This window comes from Brachionichthys hirsutus, chromosome 9 (genome assembly GCF_040956055.1).
Source record: "Brachionichthys hirsutus isolate HB-005 chromosome 9, CSIRO-AGI_Bhir_v1, whole genome shotgun sequence".
Taxonomy (NCBI): domain Eukaryota; kingdom Metazoa; phylum Chordata; class Actinopteri; order Lophiiformes; family Brachionichthyidae; genus Brachionichthys; species Brachionichthys hirsutus.
This window is the reverse complement of record NC_090905.1, coordinates 11,930,134-11,947,852: the sequence shown is the minus strand read 5'-3', so window position 1 is coordinate 11,947,852 and position 17,719 is coordinate 11,930,134. Positions and strand designations below refer to the sequence as shown.

Sequence of the window (17,719 nt, the reverse complement as noted above, 5' to 3'; positions counted from 1 at the left end):
CTCAGATCCTCACACTCCCCTCGTAAGTGTCTTTATAATCTTTTAGAAATACTACAACCCCCCCCCCCCCCCCCCCCCCCAAATATACGGGACACACGGGGCAAAAAAACACTCGTAACTTAATTTTAAGTCCAAATTGCTGCCGACACAAAGAACACCAGCCCAGCTCCATTACTGTAAAACCCCTGGAAGTGGAGGAGAGGTCCCGGGAGTCGACCCCAGTTACTGTAACTGTAACGCACTGTAACTGTAACGCGCTGTAATGGCCGTATCCCTGAGATTAGTCACAGCCCGGGCCTGCCAGACAGGAAAATGGCCTTGCGCTGCAACAAGCTGTTAACCTCACTCCATTCGAGGCGCGCCGCTTCTCAGCGGTCCACTCTCGGGAGGGACATGTCTCCCAACTCACCCCCCCCACCACACCCCGTCGCTAAATTAGCCGGAGAGACACGAAGTCTGGAAGCAACTTCGAGCCCAGTCGTCTCCACTCACCCGGAGCCGGTCGGTTCGCGAGGAGAACTTCTGCCGACACAAGCCGACTCACAGCGCCATTTCCCCGCAGGCCAGATCCCTCCGCCGACCGGCGCGTCCAGTCCTGGAAGTATTCAGGCTAGTTTTTCCCCCGTCGACGGCCTGGCGGATCTTTCCTCGGTTCGTTCGTGGTACTATCATGGGCGGGGGAGAGGAGGAGTCGAGCCGGGAGTTCCTGTCCCTCAATCAGGGGGAACTCGACAGGAAACTCCGCTCGGAGCTGCGCTGCTGCTCTCCTCCACGAGGGGGGGATGGCGAGCAGGGAGGCTGCGGCCAAAGGAATGTGCGGGGAGGACCTGCCCTACTTTATGCAGTATGGAGGGGGGGGAGAGATTCCCCACGCCACAGGTCCACACACGTGAAAAGATGAGTTTGAATCCGAATCAGAATACTTCAATTGATCCCAGAGGGAAACTGCGCTCCACTCGACAGAACTTAGAAATCAGGACTACGCAGTAGGGCAGGGTTAAATACGTTTTTCCTTCATCCTGCTCCATTTCGAATGGAATTTAAATAGTATGTTTTTGTTTTGTTTGTTGTTGTTTTCTGAATATCCTTTGTTTTATCTAATTTATGTTTGAAATAAACCCGTTAAATTCAGAAAAATTCAAATGGGTGAAAGGATGAATCTGCATACACGAGCAGCTGAAACTAGTTCCCTTTGCAGGGTGGCTGGGCTCATTCTCAGACATGGAATGAGGTACTTGGACATTCAGAGAGAGCCCGGACTAGAATAGATGCTCCTTAGGAATCCTCAAGGGGGTCCCTGTGTGTGTGGGGGAACGGTCAACCAGGAGACTGCTGTTGCTCATTGATCCAACCCCAGATGAGCAGAGAAAACGGATGAATGTCTGGATGTTTGCAGGTTTGGGACATCTCATGAGGTGTAGGGCAGATTGGGCAGCAGATAGTGGACAACAACTATCTTAATTATTCAGTTTGTCTGTAACATGAACAGTCTCAGAATAAAACTGTTTTACATTGCACTGAAAGATTTATTGAGCTTATATGTACACATTTTTAACAGGTCATTAGAAACACCTTCGCGAATACTTTCTACATACGAGCCGATGTAGGTTTACAAGCAGCTTGTTTCGCAATAAACCCAGATACAATCCGCTGGCACGCAATCCACCTCCATCAGTCACAAACGCTGCATCGGAGCACATCGTCAGTCAGAGAGCCGACAGGAAGGAGATGAAGAACCGCACAACGGAGTCCATCCACCAGGAGAGTGGCTCCTCAGCACTGCTCAAAGCCTGCCATCAGAGAGAGGGCCAGAGACTCCACTGCACCAGAGGGGAAAAGGACAAAGATTCATTCTGCTTGCTTATTGCTCTTCTGTGCACCGGTTCAGTAGAGGAGCCTTGCTTTGCTTACGGTGGGGGAATGAGCCGCGGCACACAGCCTTATTGAGTATCGTTACAAGGAACATGTGGCAGTTTTTGAAGTCTGATTCCATTTTATCGATGGCCTCAATCCTGGAAGTGAAAGACAAGCAAAGTATTTTGACACAAGCAAGGCTGATCAGTACTTCTGAGGCAAAAAATATCACATCGGAGGTCTGTACAGTGCTGTGGCTGTCAGACGCAAAATGAACGGCTGAAGTTCACTTCGTTTATTTAGTTTCATATGAAATTGCTTACTTCCAGACCCCAAATCCAGGTTGCCATCGGTCAGAGAAGATGAGGACCAGATTCAGAACCTTCATTATCGCCTCTTTGACAAAACTGACCTGAGAAAACACGACAGCAATGGTCAACATTAGACACCTGATGAGTCACAAGCAGACACACAAAGCCCAGTCGGACCAGGGACCTCAAACAAGAATTTTACAGAAGCAAAGGACAAGCAGCGCTATTTGCCTTCTCCCTCAGGAGGCAACGATCATGAATCGTTGCCAGATATCTGTAATGGATCTTGATCAGCTGGTCCAGGTCCTTTGCTTCCTGTACTTGGTGCTGAAACTCTAGCCCTGTGCTGTGTAGAATCTACAAAGACATCAAACGCAGACTCATTTAAGATTGGAAGCAAATGATCAACTCGAAAGTCAAAGCGGCGCTTAAACGCACCACCAGTGAATTTAAATGTCTGCTCCGTGACCGCCTCACCCTGGTTGTGATGTAGTTGTGCAGACTGTTGACAAAGTGCATCAGTTTGACCCTCAGCAGACACATTCTGTGAATCTGCTGGTTTAGAGGCTCTTTGGCCTTGACTTCTGCCGAGACAGCCCCCTCCAGTTTCTTCGTGACATCTGTGAAATCTATCCGAATCGACATTTAGTTCATACGTTAGAAACATCACAATGGGAACCTGAAGATTTTCACACGGCAGTTTGCCTGGTGAAGATGGAAAAGATAGCGCCAACCTTAAGTCTTACCGCTGAATCGAAGTGTGTCTAAACTGTACTTGGCCCATTTGATCTGCAGCAGCAGGAGAAACACTTGATTGTAGATCTTCTGACACTCAGAGCTGATCACGATGTCAACCGGCCAGGGGACCTGCGCAACCAAAGATAGGTTACTGTCACTATGGCAGTATCAAACGTGAACAAAATGTAAGTATACATATGTATATATTCCCAGGGCTTACCTTATAACTCAGGGTAAGCACCTCAAGATTGTTGACAGGATGTTTTTTCCTGGCTGGGTCGATCGCCTCCAAAAGGACAGACAGCCTGTCAAATAAAAGAATGATGTGGAGGACAAAGCAACTTCAATTATAATAATAATAATAAAACCTAATTATCATAAAAAACACTCTGGTTCTTTACCAAAGTGTGCCTGTAATACCTGCTGCTATCCTCAGGGTGGCGCTGTCCAACTGCCTCCTGCAGCTGAACATTGAGAAAAGACAGCTGCTGCCAGCTCTCCTTCTCCTGCACCTTGTCAAAGATGGCCGTGTAAAAATCATACATGGTGTCTCCAGCTTCCAGCAGGAAGTAGTTCCTCATAGCCTGGAGGTATTCCAGCAGCCTGCAGGGGAATCAAGGAACTCAAAGGGTGTACATGCAGGAAGGAAGCCCTCCATTCATTGAGAGTCGCTCTTACTTGTAGTCCTTCTTCAGAGTCTTCATCAGGTTCCCGCAGCATTCGATGTACCTCCTCTCGATGTGGGGGTAGAGACAGGAGCGCAGAGTGAGCTCAAACGTTTGGCAGGTGACGGACTGAGACGAGCGATCCACGATGAAATCACCTCCAGAGAAACGCTCATGGAAGTCGCTCTGCTCCAAGTAGAGCCTGCGGGGAACCCACGGTCAGAAGGTCCGTCAACAAACAACGCGACGAAAAGGGCTTTAAAATCTAATTGTTATTAACCCTCTGCTTCTTCTTCAAAGTCGAAACGCTGCTGAATGTTTTCAGTCTGCACATTACAGCAATTTGATTTGACTCGTCATTGAGAACAATGGTTTGTCTGTTTGCCATTGGAATGTAGTGGCTGCTGCTCACCTGGCAAAGTTAATGGCCAACAGCGGATCATGGACGTTGTCGATCTCCAGGTGCTGTGCGATGATGGACTGCATCTTAATGAGGCTCCTCTTAGTGGCCTGCTGCTCGGTTACCGCGTCCGTGGGCGACTCCTCTTGGCTGCAGAGGCGCGACTGCACCGACTCCAGAAATAGCGTGTACAAGCTCTTCCTCTCTGCATCTGCAGGGCAACATTTTGGAATTGTTTAAAATGACACTGCATTATTTGGTGAAGCAACCTAATAATCGAAGGGCTTTTTTTTTTTAATGCCCCTCTTAGACAGGGTGTTTGACTGTATTTGTACTGTAGTACATACTAGTGTTGACTGTACTTGTACTGCGCTTACATTCCATCTAATAAATATATTAGATAGAATGTAAGACTGCACGAGCGGATGGTGGCGAGTAGAAACAGAGAGCAGAGGGAGTCCTCAAGTGGTCCACGTCTTCCTTTATTTTGTTCAAGCTCGTGACCTCGCCACATCCCCAGCGCCAAACAGGTGCATTGGTAGCAGACACCGGGTCCTAGCGCCTCCCGCCGTTTCCCCATGCCGGGAATCTGCCCCCTTTTATGCACCTGGTTTTAATTGGGCAACCCCATTACCACCAAACACCCCCATCTAGCTGACCCGGAACCCCTTTTTAGCGGCGTCTGTTCCCCGGGGGATCTTTTGGCCAAACGCCGCCGTCCTGGACACAAGATAATGTAAGTAGAACTATCTACCATTTCTCAGCAGAGCCGGCTGGCGTCCGCCATACCAGGACTGCCGCGCCCACCCACAACCCGAAACCCAATAAACCTGTCAAACATTACGATGGTGTGTCAATTTCATTAGCTGTATTACAGGTGGTGCCCATTAGCTGTGTTCAAAGTGGTTGTATAAAATGCACAAATGCAGTCACACTGGGAACGAACAGCCTGTTCGTTCCAATCACCATCATCATCATCAATTACCCTTGGAGGATCCCCCCGACTGCTCGGCCTCTTTGCAGTCCAGGTTTCTGAGCAGCTGCATCGACTTCCCGGCCATGATGATCTGCTTCAGCACGGGTTTGAGGAAGGACACCATGGTGAGCTGCCTGCTGCTTGAGCCCTGGTCCCCTCCGGAGCTGCCGCTGGCTGCGTCGTTTAGCTTCTCCTCGCTCTCCACCGTCTCAGACACACTGTACAGTGTGTAGGTGGCGTACCAGAAGTCCCTGTGGTTCACCGGAACATCCTTGTTCCTGAGCAAATACGTCCGTCAGTTACCCTTGCCAGCAAAACATTTGGTTAGGAAGTTACACACTTGATAAACAATCTGTTTTACACCACCTCTGGATGATGAACTCCTTGGCGGGGTCAAACAGGTGGCCGTGAACAATCCATTCATCCACAATCTCCAGATAAGGTCTGACTGTCTCAGTCCACAGAGAGAACAACAGAGCCACCTAACAAGGGAGACGACACTCAGGGACAACCATGCAGACCAATTCTTCCTTTACTCAGCCTTGTGAATTCACTTAGTTGAATAGTTCGAGAACAAACTCACCGCTTGCTCTGACGCTTCTCCGACGCTGTCGTACTCGATAATAGCTTTGTACAGAGTGTTGAGTAAGTGGGAAGCACGCACGACATTCGGGGTCTCACTGGGAACTTCGGCGACCCCCGTGCAGAATACTTTGTGCAGCACCTTGATCTGTGCCAGGTGAGGGTTGAGTCGCTCCAGAACTGCAGACAGGGTAACCGTCTCATCTGCAACAAAGGACTTTTAAACACTTCAATCCCCTACAGAAAAGAACAAGTTCCAGAACATCTTGACAACTTGTGTTTGGAGATTTTCCATGTGTAGAAAAAATAAATAAACTTGGTGGGAAACAAAAATGTACTTCATACATGTGCATCATAGAATAAAATACTGATTTTCTTCTGCAATAGTTAAAGGGACAGGCGACAAAGTCGAGTTAGTCTTTATTAGATCAAACAGAGACTGACTCCACGTCACTCGTGTTCTGGTCTTGATCCAAAAATTGTATTTTTATCACCTTCCTAATAACACTCGATTACTATCTTTAATTCAGAGTTCCACTGCAGCATTATTTTATTTATATACGCGTCTTAAAGTAGGTTTCTTTGAACATTTTTTATTCGCCTTCCTAAATAAAGACAAAATAATTTTAAAATACTTGGGAAAATTACATGCAAAACAGTGCAGGGTGCAATAATCAATCGCTGTATCAATATATGCTTTCTTACGGTACTTTAAAACAAATGTTTCTCCTCTACGCCACCATGCTAACAGCTACCAGGCGCTGACAAAGCTAACAGGGATCTTTCTGTCTCGGGCTGCTCAACATTACTTTTGTGATTCGTGGCTTTTATGAGACAAAGATTCTTTTGTTGGCCCGTCGCTCCTGCATGCTCTCTCGTCTTACATCGACACTCACTCAGAAACCAAACCAAAAACGACAATACATTCAATTATGCTCGGGTCTCACTACAATGACAACAGTGTTGCATCTAATGCAGCATCAAACACAGTCCAACTCCATGTACTGCCATCACATGATACTGCGCGTTGTGTTCTATTCAATAGGCTCAAATCCAAGACACAAATTGCTTGATCTAATGTTACATTATTCCTGTAATGTAATAGCAATTCAATCTTGCGTTGATATTATGGTCTGTGGTTACAGCATCATGCAGTAATACTTGCCATTACATATGAGCTCCCTCTCAATTGTCGTCAGCTCTTCTTTGAAGCCAGTGAAGTATTTGTTGAGTGCCCACACAAAGGCCTGGTAGGTCCTGAAGGGAGGTTCAGAGCCCTTCTTGGAGCTGTAGGAGGAACCGGAGCCCGGTGGGCAAGCCTCCGAGCTGTACCCCGTCACCTCGTCTATGAACCTCTGCAGCCTGCACACCGCCTGGCCGTACACAGCGACATGCTCCAGCACGGAGCGCAGACAGTTCTGCAGCACAGAAAGACAAGCGAGAGTCTTTCTCAGAGCGAACAGAAAACACATTCATTCAGATACGATGCACACAATATTTAGTCTTACACTGGTCAGGTGAGTTACAACCACGTTGTTCCGCACCAACACTTTTCCATCATGGTGTTGGAATATGAAGTGTTTCTTAACCCCACAGAGAAGCCTGAAACACAACGGACATACAGCGTAAGTTCGTTGATAACAAAATAAAACAATGGCGTTAATATGAGAGTGTAAAAATAGAAGAAGATGATAAAAGATAAAACTGGAGGAAATGTCTGAATTTCTTTAGGCGCTGGTGCAAATAGAGAAGTCACACAACAAAGCGTCGCTACATCTTACCATAAGGTTTCCCGGATTACTTGTGTCTCTGTGACAAACGCCTTTTCTTCTGGCACATACAATGGATCTGTGTTATACAAGTGCTGATCCCTAAGGAGAGAGACGCCGAAGTAAACATCTTAGGACCACCATTCAATAATATACCAATAATAAATTAAACGCGTCCTGTGATTTATCCTTTTCATTTCTAGAAGACAGACCAGGGCTAAATATTACAGACAAAACGAAGAAAATTAACAACTTAATAAAAAAAAATGCATGCATCTAATTCACTCAATATCCTGGTGACATGCAACAAAGTCCTAATAGTAAAACAAAATGTATTACACTCTTTAAACACAGTCTCTTTTCAGTTTGCCACTATACCTATCCTGTACATACATAATCCTTATTGCTGAAAGTGTAAAGAGCAACAATGGTTCCATGTTGCATCCCAAAACAGAGGGAGTTCGGTGTCTTACCACACGTTGAGCAAGTTGGAGTGTAAATGTAAGCTGTGTGGGAAGCGAGGGGCGTGAGCCACCCAGTAGGGAGTCACCACATGCTGTTCAAGCCAAGCCCGGGCGTCAGGCTCACCCACTGGAAACACACAAACTAGAATCACTCAAAATAGCTTCAATGCAGACAGAGAGATGGACTCCTTTGCTTCTAGCATCTATTTAGCGTGATTGTACCGTGTGATCTTTCCACACCACTCCATTTAACCGGGACCATCTTGTTATTGTTGTCCTGGTCTTCCTGAGGCGTTCTGTCCAACTGGATCCCAGAGTCTTCTCTGCTGATTGGCTGCTGGCTGTCATCCTCCTCACTCTCCTCTTCAGACCACTCCTAAAAAAAAAACAGTCAGAATGGATATTTTTTTCCCCTATTGCGCTGCTTACTTTACAGGTCATATGCAATATAACGGGTATTTGATTCTCCTCTCTGCGTAGACAGTTTTATGATAATTATTGCACATTGGTAACCTCAGGTTAGCTCTATTAAATTTCAACTGGTAACGATTTACTCACAGGGGTATCTGGGTATGGTCCAGCGTAAATTTCCTCATCCTCCATCAGATATCTAGGCCAGTCAAAGTTCTCCCCTTCTTCTGCAGACACAAGATGACACACTAATGAGTGACGGGTAAAGGAAGGTGCTTTAAAACTACTTAAAACTGTCACAAGTGAAACTACGCGTCTCACCATCCTCCTTCACCCTGGGTCGCTCAGTAAAGTCTGCGTTTGACGGCGACTTCGATAAGTGGAGCAGCAGTGATAGTAGGCTGTAGTGCGCATCAGTCTGCAATCAAATAAAGGCAAAAGAAAAAACAGACATGGTTTGCATATTATTGTACACACAGCGCGGAGGTCCTCCCCAGCCAACGCTGTACCTTTGTTCCATCTGTATTTGGTAAAGGTGCGTTTAGGAACTCTTCAGTCAACCTCTTCCAGCTTTCCGCTTTATTCAAGTCTGAGTGGATCATGAGTTTGTCATGGATTCTGGAAAGCAAAGCAGATTATGAATACAAAACAACAAACGACATCAGTGTAAATAGCAACAACTCCAATTTAGTCAAATAGATGAACCTGTTAGGAAACACTACATAGCAATGCAGATTAACTATTAAATATACATTTGTTTATTTTTAAAGACTTTTTAAAGACTAACTGACCCATTTATATTGCGTTGGATTTTATGGCTGTCCACGTCCAAGAAACGATGAAACCTGTCAAGAAACGAGAGACTGTCACTGGCAACACGATTCATAGCTAGTGTTTACTTACATGTTAGCAGCTAACGCGTTACGGCTAATCTTGCAAATAGCTAAATCACCTGAAATTTGTCCAAGCGAATTTTAAGGCCATCTGGAAGTTCTGGTCGTCCTCGTCCTCGACTCCGCTGATGCATCTTACCAACTTCTTCGCTTCCCTCTCTGTGTCCCTTTCGAAGGTGCTGCAGTGTGCCATGTTGCTGCTCAGAGTGGGCTCGCAGCTAGCTAGGCGCTACATGGGCGTTAATGGACCCAGCTATCTATTATACTAGCATGTGGTGCAAGCTAAACCGCGAATAAGACCGAGAACATGCGCGCAGAACGGTGTCATTTAATGTAAAGACGCGACAGCTTTCACTAACTCGCCATTGACCATGTTGTTGTTGCCGGAAGCCGAAATACGGTTCCTACTATTGTCAAGGTATGGTTCACCACATACCTGCCTCTGATTGGCTAGTACTCGTTATCTTGCTTAGGTGGATTGGTTAAGGTTTTGGAAAGTATGGCTGATGATTGGCTGAAGTGAGACAACAGAGAGTTGGGGTGAACCAATTAGAGCTAGAGTAGGGCGGGGTCATGGTGTCGCAATAGTAGGATGGCTACAGTATATTCGCGCGCATAATTTGTCTCCCGTAACGAATGCGTGCGAGGAGGACGCAGACGCTGATTCAATGAGCACGAAAACGGCTTTTAATGTAAAGGTTTACGTCAAACAAACTGAGAATTGAATAGAAAACGTTTCGTGGCATGAATAAATTGCCTGCCCGTATAATAAGGAACCTCGGGGACCGCTGGTTTCATTTGCTCCGCCTCGCTCGTTAACGGATTCCTCGTTGCAGCAATTTGACGAACCATTTAGCGCAAACTCCGACGCGAAAATGCGTGTGAACGCACGGATAAATAATCTGATGTGTGTTTGACGGGGCGTGGTTAAATCCCACTTCCACACGAAAACACGCTTCTTTCTCTTGCGCGCACACACGCACACACCGTCTTTACCGAGGCGGCCACGGTGCGCGCACATTGCGCTGTGAAAGATCTCCATGCGCTAGGCCAGCCCTGCCCAGAGGAAAGGAAATGAAGCGGAGGCTCAATAAGAAATATTTGATTCTCATCCTGGCGTATTCGGGTTTACTTCTTCTGATCCCCTACGTGTTAGATTACCGGGATAAATCCGCGCAGCACGCGAGACGTGGGCCGTCGCAGCAGCAGCTCAGATGCCCAGATTTGGAGAACTCGGTCGCTCAAATGTGGGGCAATGGTTACAGACTTAACGGCAGCGACGCCACGGAGCACGCCGGTAACGGGAGCCGCTCTCGGATCCACGTCTACTTGCATGCCACCTGGAGGACCGGCTCCTCGTTTTTGGGAGAGTTGTTCAACCAGCACCCCGACGCGTTCTACCTTTACGAGCCAATGTGGCACATTTGGCAGGCTTTGTACCCGGGGGACGCGGCCAGTCTCCAGGGCGCAGTGCGGGACATGATGAACTCCCTGTACCGCTGCGACTTCTCCGTCCTCAAACTTTACGCCGGCTCTCAAAACATCACCACGTCGTTCATATTCGGCTGGAAAATGAACAAGGTGATATGCTCGCAGCCGCTGTGCGACGCGCACAGGCGGCACGAGGTCGGGCTGGTGAAGGAGGACCAGTGCGCAAAGTGCCGAAAGCGGGACATCCGGGACTTGGAGAAGGAGTGTAAAAAGTACCCGGTGATGGTGATCAAAGGGGTGCGCGTTTTGGACTTGAGCACGCTGGTTCCGTTGATGAAGGACCCAGCCATCAACCTCCAGGTCGTGCAGCTGTTCAGAGACCCGAGGGCCGTGCACAACTCCCGCCTCAAGTCCAAGCAGGCCCTGGTGAAGGAGAGCATCCAGGTGCTGCGGAGCAAGAAGCAGAGCGACAAGTACAAGCGGCTGCTGATGACGAACTCCAAGGCGAACCGCGCCGAGGGCTACGTCTCCAGCGCCATGGAGCTCATCTGCGACAACTGGCTGAGCGACATCATGCTGGTCACGAACGCGCCTCCGTGGGTGAGGAGGAACTACCTTCGCATCCGCTACGAGGACCTGGTCCTGCGCCCCATGGAGGAGCTGCAGAGGCTCTACCGCTTCTCCAACTTGTCCACGTTCCCCGCGCTGGAGAGGTTTGCGCTCAACATGACGCACGGCCGGGGCTATTCGTCAGACAGGCCGTTCCTGATATCATCGCGGGACGCCAAAGAGGCTATATATGCCTGGAGGGAGCGGCTCAACGTGGAGCAGATCAACCAGGTGGAGGCCTACTGCAGCGAAGTCATGAGAGAGCTGGGGTATCAGAAAAACAGCGTGGACCAAGCTGCGTGAGGGGAGTCCGAGGATTCAGGTATGTTGATATCAAGGGTTTATTATGGGCAGGCAGGGTTTATTCTAGGAGACGTGAACACACACTGATGTTTTTAAAACTGCACCGCTGCCGGATGGTGAAACAGAAAACATCCATCAGTGTGTGCCCTGTGACTGGATCCCTGGACCAGAGAACCGCTTCTGGCTGGGCCTAATAGAAATCTGCATCCAGGTAAGGACCAATAGACCAGTAGATTTAAACTCCAGAGGCAGCAGGATTGATGTGTTCAATTTAAAGCTCCATTTCCATTCTGTAGAGGCATAGGGGTAGAGTGTGTGCGTAAGTCAGGTCACACTTCCATCTGCTGACGGTTCTCTTTGTGATTTTGGTCAAACATTCAACTTCCAATGTGGAAACCCAAAAGATTTATAAATGATAATCATTAAAAAAAAAAAAAAAACGTACCTAAATTTCTTTCATTTAAAAACAAATACATATTTTTCTATGCATTTCTTTTTTTCACTTTGGTTTTTTTTATTGAAAGTTTTCCATTTAGTAACATCAAAGAAAAACAGAACCGTAAGATATAGAAAAATAAAAAGAAAGAAACACACACGAGGGGGTTATTGTCCACCTGTCTGTGTGTTCAGGGTGTTTGTTGCCGTTTGGTCCTGAACAATGTCCATTTTGTCCATTTGTCTTTGAGTTGACCTTCCTGCAGTCTCGTGCGATGTGTCATCCTTTCCATCGAATAGATATCTTCTACAATCTGTGTCCATTGTTCCTATGTAGGGGGGGGGGGGGTCCTCCTTCCCCCACTTCCTCGTAATAGCTCCACTAACTAACCTCTACTTTGAATGTTTATTTGATATTGTGGAAGACACACGCAGTCTCTAGTGAAATCCACCGGTTTGATCATGTTGACGCTTTTCCTCCTATATGTGAATTATCTTTATTCCCCACATTTTGCCCTTGTGTTAATACTGCTGAGAGCCTGCATCCCTATTACTTCTCTTACGCATAAATGAGTCATATCAGGCTTTTGGGAAATGCATTCCAATTGCCATTTAGAGACAAGCGATGCCACTGTAAGATTAAAAAAAAAATTATGTCACCAAAGAAAGAAAGTCACAGAATCATTTATTCCTCCATAATCACCAACTGATCTGCTGTTTAATATAGATGCCTCTTTGTTTCCCCTGGCAGTGGATATCAGTGGGAGGGGGGGGGGGGGGGGGGGGGGGGGCAGACAGCGAGTCTCTGGGCTCTGCTGTCAAGAAGGGGGATCATTGTACAGGGCTGTCCGTGACAGGGTAGAGCCTCCAGGGTTACCACCGGGCTGCCTCCACCAGCTTTCACAAGCAAACCCTTTAGAGCTGGTCTGTCTGTATGGAGCAGGAACGGGAGGGGGTCTGTGGGTGACTCCTATTGCAATGCCTCCCCTCATACACTTACTTTCAGTTCACCCAGAACATTCTGTCATTTATATACTCGCCCTAAAAACAGGCGGGAAGACTGCTGAGATGTCTTTTGTCCGTGATTGGTTGAACTTCACAGCCACATCCTAAACAGCTGAATGTGGGGCCTGATGTATAGTGGAAAATAAAACGTAAAAAGGCTTCCATGCCATTTCCACATTATTAGTCTCCATCCCAATCATCTCGCCTACAGCTGCTTATCCACTTTGTGAGTCACGGGACGGCTGTAGCCCGTCTCGGCTACCTACAGGTGAGAGGCAAGGACGAGACGCCAGCTCATTGCGGAGCCCCCCCAAAAACCAAACAAAATTATTTTCAAAGACGTTACCCCACGTGTTTGCAGCTGAATTTCTCTGTAGCCTGCAAGCTAAAAGAGCTAGCGTGTGCCCTATCGAGGTAGGCCAAATGTGAGTTCATACACCGCTAGACAAAATCGAGCTGGTAATTATTTCAGGGTTTTCATTTTTTTTAAGAGAATGCAGCAATTTTTCCAAAATATGTTGTGAGGATGAGGGAACCTCAACGCAACTTTCCGTCAGCAGTGGGGTGATTAAATCATGGCTGAATTACAGTTTCTGGGCTGTTCATTTAAGGGTTTTATTTTAATCCTTTATTCTCTTCTCTCTTCCCAGGGGCCTGGTATTCGAGGTTGAGTGCAAAAGGTGGAATTAAACAAGCAGCTGGAATGCGCTCCACTGGGGAGCTCACAGGCACGGCTCGTAGGTTGTTTTCCCTTCAGCCTAGCCGGGTCAATGAACTGGAGAACATCCAAGTGGAAAGCACAGTGCAAATTGATACAGGGAGATGGCGGCTTGTTTTTTTGTTTTTTTGTTTCCACAGTGTTACCTCTTTTTAACATGAGCGGGTTCTGAGCAGATAAAATATGCATGTATGTGATAGAGGTCAAAAGAGAGACGAGGCAGGATTGTGCTGTTGTTTCACTGCCCTGCCTCCGTCCTTCTGTCCTTTTTAGTAGCACTAATCCCACCACAAATCCCCTGCAGGCAAAGGCCGTAAAAAGCCCCAGAGGGACCTTCTTGGGAGATGACTGCAAACATCCAGGGTGGCAGCATCAGGTTCACCTGCACGACTTATTCAGCCGGCCCGCTGCTAAGCATGGCGGCTACTGATGCTTGACTACGGCCGCCTCCCTAACAATGCCAGTGCACTGTAGATGCTTTGAGAGAAGAAACAATGGTACGTTACAGCGAAGAGGCCAGACTGAGGAGCTATCGTTCCACCCCCGGCCCCTCGGTAATCGGGACAGCTGCAGTCGCCCTGCTGACAAAACACTCAGAAGGGTGTGAAATTGACAAAAGATTTCACAGATGCGTCTTGGAGAGGGGTTGCCGTCCTCTGCCGATGAGCCTTTCTGCAAGCGTTCACAAAGGAAACAGATGGGTACTGATTCATGTTGTTTATATTTGTTGTTGTTGTTTGTAGCTACGTTTTTGTAAAATGCTGTTGACGTCCCCCCTCCGGCTGTTTGGGAGGGGCAAAGTCATACCAGCATCCACTTGTTCAACTTTAGAAGTTGGTTCTGTAATGCGTGCCGTGGGTGGAATGCCCAATGAAGTCCTCCTGACAAAGATATGATGTTGAGAATATTTAAACTGAAGTAAATAAAGGGTTGTTTAAGTACTACACACGCCAATTTATGCAATTTATTTAAAGTTGTTTCTACTACTACTGCAGTAAAAACTAGTTGTCTCCCCGGACACCATCCTCAAAACAGCAGACCTTTTATATGTTGTTAAATACTGAGGCAACCTTCAAAGACCTTCTTTATCATGGAGTGTTATTCTCTTATGGTCTTAATTTAAAAGTTCTCCATGCCCAAACTCCCAGTCGATCAAACGCTGCTGACCCTGAAGCACAAGTTGCATCTCAGCCATCCAGATGCGACACACGAGCTTCAGATGCTGCTCCGTGGCGCAGTAAAGGAAAACTCCATCAGTGGAGGAGGAAGAAGAAAAGAACTCTGTCTACAGAGAAGCATGGCGGCGGATCAGTGGCGCCCTGGCACTGCTTCAGGTGGATTCTATCAAGGGTCAGGAAATCCTAGAAGAAAACATCTCACCATCAGTGAGGAAGAGGACGTTTTTAGAAGTTCTGAAAGGCTTCGTGTCAAAAGAAATCCTGGATCTGGAGCGGCTGTCAGTCGCCTGATTTGGATCTCACAGAAAATCTCCACTGGGATCTGAAGAAGGTGGTTGCAACAGGTTATTTTGGAAAAGCATGTTCACGGTTCACGAAACAGATGCTGAACATCTGTTGCATTGTGAACTATTTCAAACCCATCGGACCGCCAGAATAAACAGATACAGAAACGTGCATGAAATAGTGTGTTATACCTTCCTTTATGGATTCTTGGAGCAAATGAACACAGCCGATAGGCTCGCATTTTAGCAGTATTTATTAACATGGCGACATGCAAACCGTGGCAGGTAGAATCCGGCTGCCTCTGCAGCAGAGCCTCACATCGACAACTGAGCGACGGCTCATATTTCTCAGGTACAGAGTGTAAATACAGCCAGCAAGATGACCGGCGGGACAGCAGTCTGGAGACGAGGCTTCTAATGGTCCCTCGAGTGTCTTCTGCCTGATGCGATGTGCTAAACGCTGCTCTTGTATGTCCACAGACAACAGCTGAGTTGACCACAAGTTGCTCCCAAGTTGCAAAGAAACACTGCAGAGCAGAAACTGAGGAAATTCAACAGAACCGATAGAATCGCAGGACAGCATAGACTAGTAGTGACTGCCGATCAGTGTGTAAGGGCTCATCTGGAGGCCGGGCAACCTTCCATATCTCTGATCCCCAAGTGACAAACAATGAATGAGCAAATCTTTTAATGCCACACATGCGGACATGCTTCAGTTTCAGAGTGTGAAAGAAGTTAGATCACAGCTTCAACTGGGATGAGCCACGGTCGATGCAGCTGGACTCCAGCTTAAAAAACTAGATTCATTTTCCTCTTCATGGTCCTCAGCTATAAAACTTGTGCAGGGATTCTGCCCAGAGTGAAATCCTTCGCTTCAACTTGCACAATGAAGCCTTTTCACACCGGCCCCGTGCATTCTCATTAAAGCGGCGTCCAGCGTGTGAAGTGAAGGGACAAAACAGAAGGCGACGTGCTGTGAGCTGAATTTAAATGGGGGGGGGGGGGCAGCTTACATGTATTTAGTAATTCCTAAAGCAATAGATCACTCGGAGACAGCAGCAAGATATCTCTGTAAATCTGGTCCAACAACTGTTAAAGTATCTTGTGATGCTCAAGAAAAGCACACACACACACACACACACACTGAATTTCACGGAAATCCATCCAGCAGTTTTTGTGTGATGGTGACAGACAGACGAATGGCGGCGAGAGCATAACCTATCTGGTGTTGTGTTAAAACGACGTTGTTTTATTGTGATAGATGTCAGCCAACAGACTAATGCATGGCGCTAAAGCCAGTCGCTGGTGTCCCGGGAAGGACTTTCATGTCTTACAACTGTTGTTTCATCTTAAATTCATTCTGCGTCGCTGGAAGGAACTGGGCCCACAGGGGAAGTAATGCCATATTGTGAGTTACGTGTTTTGGGTCTTGCGTACAGCTGGAAAAACTTATGAGATGTTGCATTATTTGGTGCCAAAACAGAAACTTGAGGATTATTTTATGATCCACACTGAGAAATTAGCTGGATTTGTTCTTGAATGTTATCAATAACACTTTTCATTTCCATGCGCTGGTTTCTTTGCTCAAACCTCTATATATGACTCTATGCAGCGAATAAGTGGTCCATAAAGGCCTAATCACTACATAGATTATTTAAATTAGCAAAGTTCAAGGTTGGCAGGAAATCAATGGCATTTTTCATTATTTATTGACTGAGTACGACCTGCGCATCCATACAATCATACCTCAACTAAATTTAGCTTCAGTACGTATGGTCAAAAAAACGTTATGAACAAGGTTTGCCCTTTAGTTTGTGTTCTTTTGTTTTGTATTGAAGTTGCTCATTGGCTGCGTAATTCGTTCTTAAAGCTTTTGGAACTCGGCATTATAGCATAGACAGGAATAAATAGAACTAGCATCAAAAAACTTTTCTCAATCACATGAAAAACTGTCAGCAGACAGAACATGATCCAAGACCGGTCCATAGAGACAATGTATGGGTTATATACAGTCATGGGATGTTATCCAGTGAAAACAGCAGCTCCAGCCAAGTGGAACAAAGCCCAGCATTGTTGCTAATTACATGCTCACATTGTTTGACCCCATTACTTCACCCCTCACAGGCTGTGGCGATGGAGAGGGTACCTCCTTTACTGTCCTCCTCCATGCTCCTCACATCACAATCCACAGCATCCTCAGAAACTCAACACTGGTCAGTTCAGACCCGGTTGATCGGCATCAGAGAACTCAGCCTCTATCTGGAATGATTACAGAGCAGACATTTCCGGGGCAGTTTTCCAGGCAGCGTTCCTTTATTTATCTTCTGTTGTCTCCAGCTGCTCATGCACAGTATCACATGTTAACTGTCATGAGGAATTTTTTTTTTTTTAGTACTCATGACCTGCATGAAGTTTCCCTCCAGTGTGTGCGGAGGAAACGATCAATAAAACTGTGTCACAGTTAACGTGAAGGGAGATAATATCCTCCAGCTCCTCATGAGGCTCACTGGGCTCTCCTCCCACGCCTGGACGGATTTGAGTTGCTCTGACCCCTCCCCTCTCATCTACTCCCATTTCTTCACTCCACTTTATATCTGAGGGAGTGGGGCGGTCTGCCTGCAGAATGTAGAGTGCTTGAGGGTGGTGTGGAATTGGGGGGCAGTTCAGAGACAGTGCAGGCAAAAAGACAGAAG

The 17,719-nt window shown here is 46.9% G+C and overlaps 2 protein-coding genes across 2 annotated transcripts; one reads left to right on the top strand and one right to left on the bottom strand.

Annotated features, from left to right (window-relative positions):
* Positions 1-1,510: 1,510 nt before the first annotated feature.
* Positions 1,511-9,256, bottom strand: tubgcp5 (tubulin gamma complex component 5). Its single transcript, XM_068743287.1, has 23 exons — positions 9,123-9,256; positions 8,962-9,015; positions 8,680-8,788; positions 8,492-8,588; positions 8,318-8,397; positions 8,000-8,135; positions 7,769-7,886; positions 7,308-7,397; positions 7,035-7,128; positions 6,692-6,944; positions 5,528-5,730; positions 5,311-5,426; positions 4,954-5,222; positions 3,981-4,179; positions 3,582-3,770; positions 3,324-3,506; positions 3,124-3,208; positions 2,912-3,032; positions 2,643-2,794; positions 2,397-2,522; positions 2,178-2,266; positions 1,912-2,012; positions 1,511-1,820 (listed from the first exon to the last, which is right to left on the bottom strand). The coding sequence occupies exons 1-23, from the start codon at positions 9,254-9,256 to the stop codon at positions 1,774-1,776; spliced, it is 3,045 nt and encodes a 1,014-aa protein (XP_068599388.1). The 3' UTR covers positions 1,511-1,773.
* Positions 9,257-10,137: 881 nt separating this feature from the next.
* chst7 (carbohydrate (N-acetylglucosamine 6-O) sulfotransferase 7) lies at positions 10,138-11,406 on the top strand. Its single transcript, XM_068743586.1, has one exon. It carries the CDS (start codon positions 10,138-10,140, stop codon positions 11,404-11,406), a length of 1,269 nt encoding a protein of 422 aa, XP_068599687.1.
* Positions 11,407-17,719: the final 6,313 nt, after the last annotated feature.

What these genes read in the sequence shown, in the direction of transcription:
- tubgcp5 (XM_068743287.1), bottom strand. Translation starts at nt 9,256, where the DNA reads ATGGCACACTGCAGCACCTTCGAAAGGGACACAGAGAGGGAAGCGAAG. An exon ending in CAAATACAGATGGAACAAAG is followed by an intron (nt 8,589 to 8,679) that starts GTACAGCGTTGG and finishes ATTTGATTGCAG; the next exon opens with ACTGATGCGCACTACAGCCT. An exon ending in AAGGAGTTCATCATCCAGAG is followed by an intron (nt 5,223 to 5,310) that starts GTGGTGTAAAAC and finishes GTATTTGCTCAG; the next exon opens with GAACAAGGATGTTCCGGTGA.
- chst7 (XM_068743586.1), top strand. Translation starts at nt 10,138, where the DNA reads ATGAAGCGGAGGCTCAATAAGAAATATTTGATTCTCATCCTGGCGTAT.